Below are 16,846 nucleotides of genomic sequence, written 5' to 3' on the forward strand. Positions count from 1 at the left end.
CTTGGTGTTGCATAAGAGCTGTGGTAATTTTTGGACGCTATTTTAAAAGCAATCTGCAGAGCAGTGTCTCACCTGCTCAGAGACTGTTCATCAGCTCAGAGGAGTGTTAATTTAGTGTATGAGCCCCAGCAGCCTGCAGCACATGGCAGAGGCGCCCTGTCACCCGTGGCAGGGTTACTCATACCCACAGCCTCCCACCCCGTTCCTCCTCACTTCCATCTTCTGCACAAGAAGTTCCCTCACAATTATTCATGCCAGGAGGTGAACCCCACTCAGCTCTGCCGAGGTGTCCACGGTGACAGGAGCAGAGAGCAGAGGTTCAGGGCAGGATGGGGCGATGGAATCCCTCACCCAGCTGGTGGGGATGGTGCTGGATGGAGAAGGATTCTTTGTGTGCAGACAAGCACACGCACACGGTACCACCCTGCAGCTTTCTGAGCTGATAGCTCTTGTTTCCTCAGATTTCCCTGATACAGCTTGCTGCTGGCCAGGGTCAGGCTGGGGAAGGGAGGCTGGCGGTGCCATCTGGTGTGTCCTTGGTAAAGCTTTCCTGGCTGGAACACTGGGAGGTGTTTCACAAGAGCGTGCTGGGACCTGGATTCAATCCCTGTGGACCAGATCCTTGTGTTCCCTTGTGCCCCTGGTCTGGTGCATCCATGTCTAAACATGGACATTGGACTGCTGAATTGTGCCAGTTTTCTCATTCACTTAGATAGGTTTTGGAGCCAGTCTGACCAGATTTTAATGAACACTTTAATCTTTGTTGTTGCTAAAGATTTATGGATTGCAAGGGCATCTCCCCACTCAGTTCCCATTGCCATTTTACTTAACTCAAGAGAGCTTTCCCTGTGAGGAAGGTAGAACTCACCACACACAGGGAGGGACAGCATCTTAGGTTTTATAGAAGGCATCCTTTCCCTCAAAAGAAAGAAGAAAACAAAATTAGATTTTAATGCCACAAACTCAGGATAAAGAATTTAGCAATTTTTTTTTTTAAATGGCCTAAATGAAGAACAATGATTTGTAATTCTTTCTGTTTCTTTTTTTTTTTTTTTAGATGTTTCAGAAACATCTACTAAAAATGAAACATGTATTTAGATTTAATGTGAATCTCTGTCTTTGAAAATAGGTGGTGCTTCTGCCATGGCAGCTTCTGGGTCTTTGAAAGTGCATAGAGGGCACAGTCTCCAAGCTGGTAAGTAAAAGTAATTATGAGGTATGTGTGTGTATGTAAATTGAAACTAATTTAAACTTAAATTATTTTAAACTTCATAAAATATTAAAGGCAATGCATGATTTGATTCCCTATTGTAAGGCTTACGTATTTCTTTGGGTTTTTTGCTTTGAGGAATTTTTGTCAGAAAGGCATTGACAGATGGGATAAGTTTAGAAGAGTCAGTGACAGATGAGATAAGTGACAGAGTTTAAGCAGTAATCTTATTCACAGCAGTAAAATGCTGCCATCACTGTAACAAAGGGCACCTACCAAAAAAAATTCACCTCAGGCCATGAGAAATCCTGTACCCTAACAATGATATGCTGGGAAAAAACACCCACCACATTTAAATATACTTCTTTATGATAATGGAGGAAAAAACCACTGCCAGCAGATAGAATTATGTGTATTTGTCATTCAAAATTAATTGCAATATGTTCATTCTATGGACACAGCATTTTTGCTTGCCTGGTTTTAACGGGGGTGGAGTCTGAGATCGTGAAGAAACGTGGGCATCTCTTTTCAGCTTTATGCTCAGGAAAGACCAATGATGTTGTGCAGACTGGCCTCTTTGTAAAGATGGTGATTTGCACATGGAAAGGAAAATTGTCTTTGTAAGGGCTAGCTTAAGCATTTTCAATGGTTTTTCAGAAATCAAGAAGTTATCCATCATGCTGGAGGTGGAATTTTAACAAGAGTCTTCCAGATGCTCCCAAGATCACCCACGCATTGCTCCCTGATTCATGCATGCAAGATAGCTCTGCTCCTACACTGATGTACAATAAAATGCATTGCTGTTGACTTCAGTGGCCTTCAGTGTGAATAGTTGTAAAAGTGTCCTAAATCTTATTTCTTTGGTGTTACGCTCATGAGGAAATGCTGGCACCACTGTTACAGAAAAGTCAGCACTAGCCCCTGTTTATGCTTTCTGAGATTATTCTGTATGATTGCATTTAAAGTCAAAACCAGAAAAGCACAGGCTTTGATGATACTGCACAAATTCCTAAATCCAAAGCCATTAAGGGTGTTCCTATATTCTAGGTCCTAAAGGTGGGTATGAGATGCTAACACTTCCTTCAGAACCTGGAACTCCAACTAGTTCTGAGGAACCTGGTGAGTACAGATTTTTGTGTCAGAGGTCACTAACACCTCTTGTTTCTTTTTCATTCTCCTTTTTATTTTTATTGTTGAGATCTCTTCTGAGTGTAATTTTTGAAGTGTTGCCTTTTGAATATTTCAGCTTTATATGGCTGCTCACACAACTTATATTTGGGCTGTATTTGTAGTACAGGTTTTCTTTCTGTGTAATTTATTGTTCATTTCTGAGAACGGTGCCTATGTTAGGTAGAAAACATGAAAAATTAACACTTGCTGAAAGAAAGACTGCAACACCAGTTTCAAATATAACTTTCTTCTTCCCTCTCCAAACATAATTTTTTCCTTTCTTTTCCCCTCACTTGAGGGCCACTGAATTTTCACTTTTACTCTTCTCCTGTTACTTGCTTGACCATCTTTTTTGATTTCTACAGTTTCCCCCTTCCTCTTCAAGCAATCGTGATATTCCACCAACTCTTTCAGAATGTTGTAACCATGCATTGTGGTCTGTTTTTCTCTTAAGTCCTCCTTCCACAATGTTCTCAAATAATGACCCACTGCTCTCAAATACTTTCCCTCTTGGAAGCACCTCCAAGAAGTGCTCTGTCCAGCTAGAAGGGATTGCTGAAGGCACTGTCCAAGGCTCACCCCGTGCACCATGTTTTCATTAGTAGGAACATCTGATTGTTTTGTGCTTTTTAAATAAACCCTTCTTTTCAAACAAATAAAAACCAGTTTTCAGTGCTTAATAAGGTGGGGGTGGGTTGGTTGGTTGGTTTTTAAGGAAAAATGAAAGCCAGGTATTCCTGTGTTTACAAAGAAAGCAAGGTTTCTATTGAGACAACACTGACTGAACAACAGAAGGCTTTTCCTTTCCTTCCATTCCAGTTTGCCCAACTGGTTTTTTTTCTTCTACTTCCTCCTTTGAGAAGAATATTTGACTATTGCCAGGTCTGGGGGTTTTTTTCCTGTGTGTTTCTTTGCTTTTCTTGCACAAAGCCCTACCAATTCTCCATGTGTAGTTTTTTAGTTCTCAGGAAAATCACTTGGCTTGTTTGCATCGGGTATGATGTTCAGCTTCCTGAAACCTGTTAACTGTTTATTTCTGGGGGATCTTGCTAGTTTTAATGCTAGCTAACTTGGAGGATGCTTTACTTAACACTTCTGTTACATCACATTAGCAGCAAACAGAAAGACTTCAAAAATTATCTTTTCTTTCACGACAGTTCGTGACTCTGTACTTAAGATTGTCACTTGCTTGCAAGTTCTAACTTTTTGTGATGCAGGTTTTCAATGCTGTGATTCTTCTGAGTCCCTTCTTGCTCAGTCATGCCAAATTCCTTTGCAATACTTTGGACCCAATAATTGAAAATAATTTCTGAGAATGATGTTCCATGAAAATATAAAAATTCCTTCTGCATCCGGTTCTGCATTGATCTTGTCATTTTTTTCCTAGCATCTTGCCTTGCAACAACAACTTGAAGTCTGACTGACTGAGAAACATTTGTATAGTTTTTGGATTTCATTATGTATTTTTTATGAAAATCTGTGAGAAAATTGGCCAAATTTCCAGTCTTTTCAGGTTTTGGACTGTATAGTAGACTCCTTTGATTTAAACAGCTTAAGCCTGAGGAGATTCCATTATCTTGGAACATACCCATACTGTTGCCTAACATTGTATAAATTATCTCTGCTACTCATAATACATCCAAAAAATTTGAAAAGGTTTCCCTCAATGGTTACTCACTGCTGCTGTTGTCTGGATATAAGAAGTCATTTTTCTCTATGCTCTAAAATGCCTTGATATCCTACTGCCTCTACATTCACATCTCAATAGTGTCTAAATGGGCAAAAAGGAAAAGCAGGAGTTTGGAGAAAAAAAGGTGTGATATGAGTTCTTTGTGGGGAAAAGGGAGGGCTTAAGAGGAGAACTACATGAAAAAGGAGAACCTCAAAGTGATACCATTTTCCCTGTGTACTCCTCTGTCTCAAACTGACTCAAGAGTAGAAAGTCTTTAAGGGTAAGGACTCCAACTGGACTGGAGGCAGACAAGATTAAAATAATTGCAAGCAGGGCTACATGAGGTCTTGACAATCAAACCAGCAGAGAAAAAAAATTGTTTTTAAGTCAAAAATCGTTTCGTATGAACTGTTTCCTAATAGGTGTTAGTCTGTGTCCTTTTAGGAATTTCTAGAAAACTCTGTGGGATTTCCTCTGAAGTTCTTCTGATCTTTACTGTTTAGAAGGGTTTTCCCACTATTTTTTTAGCTGCAATGAAAGTCCTTTAATACTTGGTCTGACTCCACCTGGCATCATTCATTTTTCAATTCTTTTTCAGTCCTGCATAGGGAGGCTGTCAGTGTTGTCTTCTCAAGTTTGCCCTCCCATTGCTTGAAACAGTTCTTCAGTCCCTGTTTTTGGGACATGCTTTAAGAACCTCTGCTTATTTCGGTTCTGTCCTGCACATGATATAATAGTTCACATCTTCCTAGAACAAATTACTTCATATGAAATGTTACTAACCCAAGGTAGAGCTGGAAGCCTTGTGAGGTTTTGGTGCTGATGGAAATGTCTGCAGAGTGTTTGCTTCCTGCCACAGCCAAGATCCCTGTCTGTGGTCTGTGGCCTTCTGCACAGATCCTGACTTGAACAGTGTCTCAGGATATTTAAGGTAGAAACTGCAGTTTTCTCATGTCCCCTCTACCACTGAGGAATGTGGTAGATGAGTTATTGCTGCTCGGTGTTTGTTTTCAGCCTGTCTGTATGAACTGGATCATCGGTCATTTCCAACAGAGCCTGTTGTAACTTTTTCCTTCTTTCAGAAGGGGCAGTAGGTTATTCCCCTGATGTCCCCACACCAGATCGACCCCATGGTGAGACAGCCACCTATGTTAATATTCCTGTCAGCCCTACTTCCAAAAAACAGCTTCACTACATGGAACTGGAACTTCAAGAATCTAGCACAAGCATAAGAGGTAAGGAAGTCTGTGATACTTTTAAACAGAAAAGAATATGCAGAATGTATGGGGAATCCTGATTTCATATAGGGAGCAGATGAAGGAGCTGTGGTTTTTTCAGCCTGGAGGAAAGGAGGCTCAGGGGGGACCTTGTCACTCTTATAATTACCTGAAAAGAGGTTGTAGTCAAGTGGGGTCGGCCTCTTCACCCAGGCAACAGTGACAGGAGAGGACATGGCCTCAAGCTGCCCCAGGAGAGGTTCAGGTTGGACATGAGGAAGAATTTTTTCACTGACAGGATGGCCAGGCACTGGAACAGGCTTCCCAGGGAAGTGATGGAGTTGTCATTCCTGGAACTGGTGAAGAAATGACCTGATGTGGCATTTAGTACTGTGGCTTAGTTGATGGTGGTCAAAGCTTGGACTCTATGATTTGGAGGTCTTTTCCCACCTTAATGATTCCATTATCTACCCACAGACTGCTGCTAACAGAGGAGCTGAATCCTGTTATGTTTCTGAGGCATTTTTTTTTAAATTGGCATCTCTTCTTGGAAAAGATTTTTGAGTAATGAAGTTCTATAAGATATTGCATCCCTTTGACAGGTGATTGTATGTGTGCTCCTTCTAAAGTGAACATTTCGAACTCTGGAGTTTGAAAGACAGTAATTTGCTTGTGTTCTCAAGATTTTCATTGCATATTAGGACTACACGTACCTCATTTTTCTTTCTTGGCTTCAGAAACAGGGCTGTGGGTGTGGGTGTACAGGGCTTGCTCCTGGAGACACTGGCATGCAGCATCTGGAGCCATGCAGCAAATGATTCACAACAGAACACAGTGTACTGTCTGCTCTCCATGAGGAAGCGTGAAAGTGCTACAGAGAGAATGCAAATTATTTCATTTTTAAATTTTTTTTGTTGTTGTTTTTAAAAAATTATTTTGTTTGGATTGGATATTCTACTTCTAGTGCTTAACTCGGGCAATGAGCCCATGAACGTGCCATGTGTTGTCTTTTAGAGATGCAGTCCTTGCTACAGAAAGCCCCTCACCAGAATCTGGCATTTAATTGCTTGCATTTGATATTGGTGGGTTTTCCGTCTATACTTCTCAGCTATAAAAAATTTAATTTTTATACTTCTAATTTCAGCAATTTTATTAACTCTGAAATGCTAGCACTTTTCCTGTTGCCTTTTAAATGTTTTTATGTTTTTCATTGTGTAATTCTAAGCTCCTCCCAGAACTTGATATAGTTCTCTCTACAACATTGTGTTGATACGTAAAAGCAATATTTTCTCTTAATTTCAAAGACAATGAACCAAGCCATTAAAATTGAAGAGTTAAGTGCTGTAAATTTTCCTAGAAGTCAACTAACCTCCCAACCTCAAATTGTGTAACTTTAAAGTTGTCTTTAATGCCCAGAAATACATATGTTTTTTCATATTACAGTTTTCCTAGTCTCTAGCCTTATAGAAGTATTTTACTGCTTTAGGGACTGAAAAGATTTTGTCTCCCCTATCACCAAGAAAAATGAGCTAAAGTGTCACCATTCTGTGTGATGCTGAAGGTGGTTGTTCTGGTAAACATTCACAGGGTGCCTAATCCAGACAATAAACTCTGCCAGCTGCCACAAGTGTTTTCTGTTCAAATACCAGGTATTGTTCATTTCCTGGTTCATAACCTGGTGAGGAAACCTCCCAGAAGTGGGAGAGTTAAGTTCAAATTTATCACTGACTGGGAGTGATAGGGGTGGACGTTTGAACTGGGGCAGAAATGCAAGTGGTTCACTTGCTTATTTGAGGAAAACCTTGAGACAACTAAAATATGTAGATAACAAAGCTTTCGAGGTGTTATGTTTTAGTTGTGGTTATCACCTTGCTCCCTTTACACGGCTTTCTCAAAGACTGCACAAAGATCACCCAGGAAATCTGCAGAAGGGTTGTCACAACAGCTTTGTTCCCTGGGGAGTGTGTGAGGGGTGCAGCCTCTGACGGGTGCTGTTGGTGTTTCAGGGAGCGGCTCGTCCCGGTACGCCCAGATTGACATCGCGGCCACCGAGACCGCGCACAAAGTGGGCACGCAGCACGCCCAGTGCCGCCAGGAGCGCCTGCAGGAGCTGGAGAAGAGGAAAGGAGCTCAGCAGTGACTGCCGAGGAAAGCACTTTGTGCTCACCACAAATTCATCTTCCAAATGATTGGCATTCATGGTAAAAAACGCTCACACGAAACGCTGCCGCGGCTTCTTGGAGTTATGCCAGATTCATTCCGATGTCTTGATTCCTAATTGGAAAGCTGGTGGCGTGAGGGGCGTGTTTGGTCTTTCCTTTTATTTTAATTTGGTTGTAAAGTCCAGATTTTTTGTCATATGCAACTACAGATGTAAGCTACCTTTTTCTATAATTCTAAAATTGTGGAGAACCTGGAACCAATTTCAGTCTTTATTAAATGGTGGCATTTTCTTTGAAAAAAAAAAGGACTTGAATGTGTGTAGATAAGGGAGTGTGAGTGTGTGTGTGGTAAGTGTACACATATGTCTGTGTGTAAGCACACATTACTGATAAAATATATGTATATTTCTGAGTGTATAAAATGCAAAAACCTCAATTAATATATTAATGGACTTTTACAAAAGCAAGAAAATTCAGTGCCTTCTCTTTTTGCAGATATAGTTTTGTTCAATTTATGTGCTTATTTATGGACATGCTCAACTATATGGATAATTCAGTTTTATACCAAATCCTGCAGCTTTGGTAAAAGTTGGTCAGATGTAAAAGCTGTTGTGTCAGGGTTGCACACGTGTATGCAAATAGACACGAGCACACAAACAGTTATTTAATTATGTCTATAAACCACAGTAATGTGAAGGGGCATTTGGGTGCTTCTGTTCTTAAACAGTCTAGCTCAAACCCTAAGTTTGATTTTGTAGTTGATGAGTACTTGTAATTCTCAGCAAGTTTTCTGGAGTTGAATATATGTATAACTTTGAAAATCAGGTCTCAGTTTTCTCATGCAGCTTATTTTAAAACAAAGGTATTCAAAAGATGCATTAACTTTTCAAAATTGAGTCTTTTATATCACAAAAATTATTCCTAACGTAAAACCAGCATCCACTTTAAATCTTTTTAACAAAACAAAACTTTTAATGAAAGATTCTCTGCTGTCCCTAAGTAGCATAAGATCAGTTCTGTGTAAGAGGTGTCTCCAGAGATGCTACAGACGTGAGGCACAACAGGATTTTATCTTGTAAAATAGGTTTGCCCATGAGTCTACCGTATCTTGCTTTTGTACAGTGAGATTTTATGATTCAAAACTTAATTTCCCATGTTATGTTGTCTGTGTAATTCTTTTATTTGTCCTCACATAAAATGTTATTTAAATAAAATGTTACATAAAATGTATGGCAGTGAAACTAGACTAACCAAGAAATATACTTAAGAAGGAAACAATTTTTTTTCTGATAACGTATCAGCTTTGGCTTCCACAAGTTGCCAGGAGTGAAATCTTGGGTATTATGGTTTTTGTTTGTGTCCTCTTAAGATCCAATATCAGAGCCAAATTCTGTTTGCTAGATATGCATTTTAATTTATATTGGTGAGTGGAAGTTTTCTGCCAGTGAGGGTTTCACTACGTGAAAAATAATCATTCTGATTATTTTTGAGGCAGAATTTAACATATAAATTTATTTGAATGTAGCCTCAATAGCAATGTAAAATATCAGAAATCTCTCAAATAAAAAAAAGTGTTTGAGGGTACACTATTGCCATTCTATTTTGTCCTGTTCTGAAGTATTTTTATGTTGATCCACCTAGCATATTTCTGAAGGGAAGCGAGATGTTTCTTATGAGATTCTAAGTTTAAATATTTTTCTTTGACAAGTGGACAGTGGTGATCTGCTTTTTAAATTTCAGTACAACGGGAATGGCCTGGGCTTCCTGGGGCCAGGTTTATCTGACTGAACTGGTCTTCAGTCAAGGATCCTCCACCCGAGGACTTGCAAGGTTTAATCTTCTTGTTATGTGACTATTTTAATATTTGGATGAGCATACCTTGACTGATGCATTGAAATGCAGTATTTTCCATGACAATATATAATGAAGCTACAATATTTCTATTGCAAAAATCTGTTTACCAGGAAAATATATTACCCAGGGTCTCTACAAAGGCTGCCTTTCTGTATGTTGTTTGCATTAAACCTGGGACTTGTAGCACAGGTAAGGACTTGATACAATAGTAAAGGTCATCAGATTGCTGCTGGCCTCACAGAGGAATCACAATTTAAAAAAATGTATTTTTCAAGTTGAGCAGGGCTGTGAGTCTGTGCATGCACATGTGTTTGTGTATGTCATAATAATTTCTGTTTCTTTTAAATTATTTTTACTTCACTTGAATAGGACAAATAGAACAGATGACTTTCACTTAGATTTAAATTCACTTTATCTTCTCATGCACTAAGTTATATTAGGAGCTGAAGCAGGAGGCCAAACCATAGGAGTTTTTTGTTTTGGTAGTACTTTGCAGGTTGTATGTTCCTGTCAAGTTACAGGCCTGACACTTCTGTTGAAGAAACTAGAGCTTTCTCATTTGAACAACAGGAGCTCACAGGAATGGAAACCTTTTTTCCTTAATAAATACAATCATGTGCCTTCAACTTCCACTGCTGAACTGGGGGCAATGGAAACCAAATCATAATCCTAAGAGCAGGCTGGTGCTTGTTCACACACCTTGCATAAAAGATGTGCAGGAGTGATCTAAAATACAGCTTGTGATTTCTATGGGATAAGTCCAGAGAGAGCTCTTTCAAAAAAAAAAATTCTCGCACACTTTTGGAAATAAATGCAACTTGTAAATTCTGATGATTAAAAGAAGGATTTGCTCATTTTTAATTTAGCATGCCATCAGAGTCAGGTCTCCTCCTGTTTTTACCAGAAGCACAAAGTATTAATTACCAGAAGAACAAAACAATTTGGTGTGGCTGGTACTTCTGTCATGTGTTCTTGAAGGACTTTAATGTGGCAGAAGTGCTCTTGGTGATAAGAAAACGCTGTCATCAAGTGCAGAGTTTGGGCATAAGCATTGGTGTGCGCTGTGTGTGCCTCTTTCACTGATGGATGTACTGCCAAATGTAACTGCTGCTTCAGTGGGGCTTATGGCACTGCTCAACAGTTTTATATGCAAATATTTGGTGATGGGATTTTCTCCAAGGTAACGTGCTGCAGGATGGAGGGCTGGAGTTTGGAGTGATTTAATTTCCCAACAATTGCAAATAGTTGTCTGGGTTTTAATAGCACTCCGGCACCTCATTGTGGAAAATGCCAGTAGGTGTCCTTAGCCATGTAAATGTTTGTGAAAATCTGCCCTGAGAGTTGTTTTTAGCAAATAGCTTGGAAAAATTCCTCATTTTTACTCTCTGCTGTAAACAAAACAGTTTTAATTGGTGTAGCTTGGAAAACTCATTAAATTTGTGTTTAAATTTGAACTATGAGTGATAATATTTTTCATGAGATGCTGAAACATGCAGCCTTTGGTGAGTTTCTCTTCTAGTTGGTCTGGAATAAGACACATACTTGCTAAAATAACCACAGGAGAAAGACACAGTATTTCATGAGGTACTGTTAAAATTATGGTTTTTTTAAAGATTACAATGCTGTTACATTTTTATGTCAGCTTTTCTTTGGGAAGATCCTCAGCTCTCATTTGACCAGTCATACAAACAATGTTCTACAATCTGGATAGAAAGGAAAATTTATTTTAACATCATATAGCAATAAGAACAAGTAAAGCAGAGTAAGGCTGGGAGAGTTAAAAGTTATTAAAAGAATTTTTTGTAAGGAGCAGGTCTGCACCAAACACAGCACAAACAGCTGGGCAAAAGAGGTGAATGTGTGTTCAGCCTTGGTACAGCCCCACTTTGAGTGTTGTGTGCAGTGCTTGGCCTTACAATTTAAGAAGCAGGGGCAGGTCCCTGAATGTGTCTGGAGAACAACAAAGCTGGTGAAAGGGCTGGAAGTGCTGTGAGGGGAGGCTGAGGGCTCTGGGTTTTTGTTCTTGGAACAAAAGAAGCTGAGGGTGACCTCATTGCTCTCTGCAGCTTCCTAAGGGGAAACAGAGACAGTGCTGAGCTCTTCTTGCTGGTATCCAGAGATAGGATGTGCTGGAATGGTACAAAACTGCACCATGGAAGGTTTAGATCAGACTCTGGAAGCATTTCTTTACCAAGAGGATGGTCAAACATTGGAATAGGCTTCCCAGAGAGGTGATTCTTGCCCTAGACCTGTCAGTGCTTAAGAAGCATTTGGGAAATACCCTTAGTAACATGCTTTAACTTTTGGTCAGCCCTGAATTGGTCAGGCAGGGGGATTGGTTGATATTGCTCCCTCCCAACTGAAATAGTCTATTGTTCCATTCTGTCCCATCCCATCCCAAAGATGACAGGCTTCAGAGTAGCCTCACTCTGAGTGGTATCAGTTGGTTATTGATAAATCAGTTACCAATTTTCTCTGAAAGGCTGGAATATAAGTGACAGGAAAATACATGTATTTTGACCTGGATTCTTATACAAGGAATAGCTCTGTAAGACAGCGAGCAGGTTTAGGAAAGTGCAGCTGACATGTAAACTCTGAATTTAGTAAAAGCTTGAGGGTGAGTGAACTTTAAAACTTATATACTTTCCAACGTTTGCCTGCATCAGAGCATCTAGAAATAATTCAAATTTATTATCCCACTGTGTACACAGAGGCGTATGTAACATCACCATTCTACTGATATAATACGTGTCAACTTATTTGAGGAATATGCAGTGGGGGGGGGGTGGGATCAGAAAGCAGATTTAGCATGACAGTAATTTTTCTCTACATTATATGGTTGTGAAATCCTTAAAAAGAAAAATAAATAAATAAAAAACTCGTAGCATCTGCTATTGTATAAGTTAAATTTTACTCATCTGTGGGCTGAGCTGGCAATTTATGGATAGTCCATATACAGAAAGTAGAGCTGATTAGATGTTCAGAAAGAAGCCTGGCCTTTGGATACTGGAGTTTTATTATGTAATGAATCACTCAGATTCATCTTCCCCATGTTTGTGCCACATTTGGAGGACATACCCCATGGTCTGTCTTTGGTGCTGTAACTTTTTGTCCTTTTACTGCCAACAGCCAGCAGTACTGGACACAAACTGAGAAGCACAGGAATGTGTCCTCCTGGGAACTTGATGAAGTAGGTAGGTGTCAGCAGAGGACCAGATAGCAGCAGCTGTCCTTTGCCAGCACTGGCAGAAGGGCAGCACCAGGAGATGTGTGTCTAAAGAGCATAAAGTGCTGTGAAACAGAGCACTGTAACCTGAGAGGAGGGTGCCCCTAATTCTGTGTTCAGCTGCACTGGTGCCATTTGCAGTGGCTGGGGTGCTTGGCAGAGATGGATCAGGTCTGCTGAAAGCCCAGGACCTGATCTTGGATTTGCTGTGTCTGTGCTTTCTTTCTGTGGTGAACACATGATAGTAGTGACCATAAGCAATAGCAGTGGGAATGCCTTTCCTGCAGTGACAGCCCCGGGTGTGCTGCTTTGGAGCTCTGCAGACAGCAAATACTCTTCAGCATGTCTCCCTCTGGCCAAGCCCTCCTTTACAGTGACATTTTACAAGCTTAGAGCCTCTCATTGCTGTTGCTCTGGGGAATTGCCAAGGTGCAAGTTACAGCCTGCAGCTGGCCACATCTGCAGAGTGGACTGTGATGGGAACCCTGTCCCTCTGTCCATCAGCACAGAGCTTGCCCTGAGCACTGCAGGGAGAGACAGAACAACTGGATGGATAACAGAAAACCTGGTGACCAAGCAGCAACACTGCTGGTGTGAAGATGCCAAACTAACTCTGCTGCAAGTGGTGAAAGCTGAACAGGGTGAGTTGCTCTGTTCCTAGGTTGGAGGGAGCTGATGAACATCCTTATTTTTCTCATGGTATGCTTGTGGCTGAACAGGGTCACTCCTGTTCCTTCTGTAATCCCATACACATACTGTGGCCAGCACTTTGATTTGGAATTCCAACTGTCCTATTTGGTTACATTGGCCGTTCTGCTCTGTCAAAAATTCTAGTACAGCTGTTTGTACTTATGGCACTCAAATGAGAAGGAAAACAATTCCTAAGAACATCTCTGGGAAATCATGTTCTCATCCTGAATCAATAACCATGAATAAAAACTTTGTTTTCCAGTTCTGCAAAGAATGAGGGTCAGTTTGTGCAAGGCCTGAAAAAACAGATTGGTGGCAAGGGTTTGGTGACACCAGCAAAGTGAGGCCAGTGCCAACGTTAAGACATAACCATCCCAAATGTAAATGTGAGACCTAGAACTTGTACCTGAAATGGTTGGAAAATTGACTTTTTTCCCACTGAAGGCCCATTTAGTTAATGGTTTTGGTTCAGGTGTCTTCTTGAATTAGAAACTGAGATTTGAATTTTGAGGTTGCACTAAAGGATTCAATGCCAAGCATTGTAAATTACTCGTTTTCATATGCAATTTTCCAGTTCTCAGTGTATTTATTCTTAAAATAGTGTAGCTCCCTTCTCTCTTTAAATTGCCTGGAAAATTACAACTGAAGAACATTAAACAGCATTTTATTTTAGTAGGAGGCTTATTTCAGAGTGATTCAATGCTCACTTTACCTATAGAAATTGGCAGGTTTAAGTTACAGTATACCACTTATTAAGAGGCAACCTTTGAGACTGAAATGGTTAGTTTTATTAAAATGGACAGCTTTTGTGATAAATTAATGCATCAGTGAAGGGACAAAGTTCACATAGTAAGCATTAATATCTGTGTACTGTTTCTGTTTTAGGAGAGTGCTCTTTTGTTGAGTGGTGGGATAATATACTTGAACATTTGGATATGAAAATGCTTTAAAGGCTATTGATAAAAGCATTTGGGTTGAAATTGTTGCTGTACCAAATATGGCTCAACTTGAAATATTTACTGTGGAGGAAAGCTTATGAATTTGTTCTGGCTCTACTGGACAGATTTTATGAATGCTTCCATTCTATGCCTGTAAATACTAATAAAAGAAATCCATTCTTTTTTTTTTTCCTGTAGATTAACATCCTGCTTCCCACTAGGTGCTAGGTGAATGGACTGAAACACATGTTAACTGTATGATTAGGAAATGTTGGTTCTGGTATTTGGAAGCACTTTGTTAGATAACATAATGCATACAGAAAATGCAGCACCTAGCTCTCAGTTACAAAGGTAGGTCTGTTTGTACTGAAAGCAACAACCTATTTATTGACTTAAATTACTTTATTTCTGCTATTCTTATTAAATGCTATGGAATGAAAAAAAAATATTTAAAATATATTTTAGAACTTCCTGTGTAGTACTTACTGGTAAATGCTAGGCCAAGATCAGCTGTTGAGGCAGCACGTTCTGGAAGCCAAGGTGGTTTCTCTGTCTCTTGCTTTTTACCTTAATCTGCATGAACCCCATCTTGAGGGAACCCCACAGGGAGAGCTGGACACACAGCAAGCAGGAGAGCCCAAGGATGCTGCTCCTGGGCACAGGGGTCCCTACCTGCAGGATCAGGATCTGAAAAGACAGGTGGAGTTCACCTGACAAAAGGTAAATGATCTCTACGTGGTGAATTTAAATACTCCTATTGCCAGATCTATCATTCATCAGGATCCCATGGGAGAGGAGAGGGGAAATTATTGCAGCAATAAATCGGCTACAGTGCTGCTCCTCCTTATCTGTCTTGGTAGATGATGCCATCTTAGCTGCTGTACCAACATATAGGGTGTGCTTTTTTTGAGAGAGACTTGGATATTTTTGTTGTATTTAAAGCCTTATGTATTTATTTCTCTCACCTCTCCACCCTCCTTTTTAACAAATAAAATCTGTCCTACATTAAGTCACTGCCATATTTACTTAAATTCAGGTTCTTTTCAGGGCAGATTTGACTGACTATAACATATGAAATGTTCTGATTTTTTTTTCCTAACAACTGCAGTTCTTTTATTTTTGCTCCTGCTTTTGTATTTCAAATTGTTTCTCAGAGTGGTTTAAAAACTTGTTAATCTGAAAAATTACAAAAGGATCAGATAGAACACCTATTAAGGAAGAGAAGGGTCAATCACTGTACAGAAGTATTAGTTCTTTCCTTTTCAGATGCCTCTTCCAAGCAACCTATGAACTCTGTTATTCACCTCTCAGGGTACAGGACTGTAGATTTATCTCATTTATGCCTTTTTTCTTGGCTTTGAATTTTTGCTGCTATTTAGAGAAACACAGAAGTGGTGACTCAAGTTATTTTTTAATCTTTAATACCTCAAACACTACCCACTCTTGTTATTTTGACCATATGAACAGTCTTTGGAGGATTAAAACGGCAGCAATGAACTGAATTGTACATACATTGATGTGTGTGAGGTGCAGACCATAGAAACTAGAGTGGAATCTGACTTTACCCTTGCCTAGCCTGGCCCAAATCTTAAAAAGCAGGGAAAGCTCTGAGGAGCCTTGACAGGAACAGAGACTATTGCTCATGTTTTCCCTTATGCTGTTGTAGTCTCTAACTCAGCCCCAGACTGTTTCAGGGGGAAGCAGGGGCATGAACAGCCTTTTTATTTTTGTTCTCCTCTAGGTTTGTGTGCCCAGTCTTTGGACCCCATGGCTCATTAAGAGCTCTGTTCAGTTACTGAAGTGAGGTGACAGTGCTGACCCCACTCTCCAACCTTTGCCTCTGATGAGCTGTGACTTGTTCCCAGTTTTAAATTACTGTGACATGTCAGTATTTGGTCAGCCTCTTGTACTTTGCAGCACTTGCCAAGCAGTCTCTCTGCTTGAGTCCACCTGGCCTTTGAGCCCAATTTCTGTCATGGTGTGGTGGTAAAGACACAGCACAGCCACTGCTGTGATAAATTAATGCATCAGTGCATTATGGTTCAGCCAGTGCCTCTTTAAAGCCTCTGCTGAAGCACCTCTGCACTTGCTCAGTAACTGATCAGACCCTGGTTATTCATTCCATGAATCCAGCACCTTCTGCTCTTCCAGACCCCTTCAGAAATTCTTGGATAAGCATATTCTACTTCAGGTACACACTCAAGATGGAACCCAGCTTTGTGCTGTGCCCTCTTGTGTGGAGCACAGAGCTGCTGTGCCCGCCTTCAGTGCAGGCTGAGGTGAGCTGCTTTCCCGTGTGCAGCAGGATCTGAACGTGCTCTGTGAGAGCTGTTCCACTTCCCACAGCACAGCCAGGACTGCCCTGCAGCAGTGGCTCAGAGCTCTCTGTGGCTCCTCTCTTCTCCTGCTGCATGAGACCAAATTCCTCATGCAGGAGTCAGGGCTGTGGGGCCCTCCACACCCAGGCTACAGCCACCAAACTGTGGCTCACAGATTGAGCTCTCACCCTGCCAAAGGGAAAGTGAAGGACAGAGTGAAGTCTTTGCTTCCTAACAGAATATAGAATACATTTCTCTTCTGCATTCACAGGGAATTGATGAACACAAACTCGTCAGATAATACAGCCACTGCTCTCATATAGAAGGTGAACAGCCCTTAAAGCCATAGTATGGGGAAAAAAAATAGTGTGTACCATCTGAAAACAAAC

General features: G+C 40.5%; 1 protein-coding gene across 1 annotated transcript in view; it reads left to right on the plus strand.

Moving 5' to 3' along the window:
* Positions 1–9,015, plus strand: part of DOK7 (docking protein 7) — a 60,056-nt gene extending 51,041 nt beyond the window's left edge. Inside the window, 4 exon segments of the mRNA XM_063401548.1 lie at positions 1,130–1,195; positions 2,258–2,329; positions 5,135–5,287; positions 7,276–9,015. Coding sequence (XP_063257618.1) covers positions 1,130–1,195; positions 2,258–2,329; positions 5,135–5,287; positions 7,276–7,409 — 425 coding nt within the window. The 3' untranslated portion in view covers positions 7,410–9,015.
* Positions 9,016–16,846: the final 7,831 nt, after the last annotated feature.

This window comes from Prinia subflava, chromosome 7 (genome assembly GCF_021018805.1).
Source record: "Prinia subflava isolate CZ2003 ecotype Zambia chromosome 7, Cam_Psub_1.2, whole genome shotgun sequence".
In the NCBI taxonomy this organism is placed as follows: domain Eukaryota; kingdom Metazoa; phylum Chordata; class Aves; order Passeriformes; family Cisticolidae; genus Prinia; species Prinia subflava.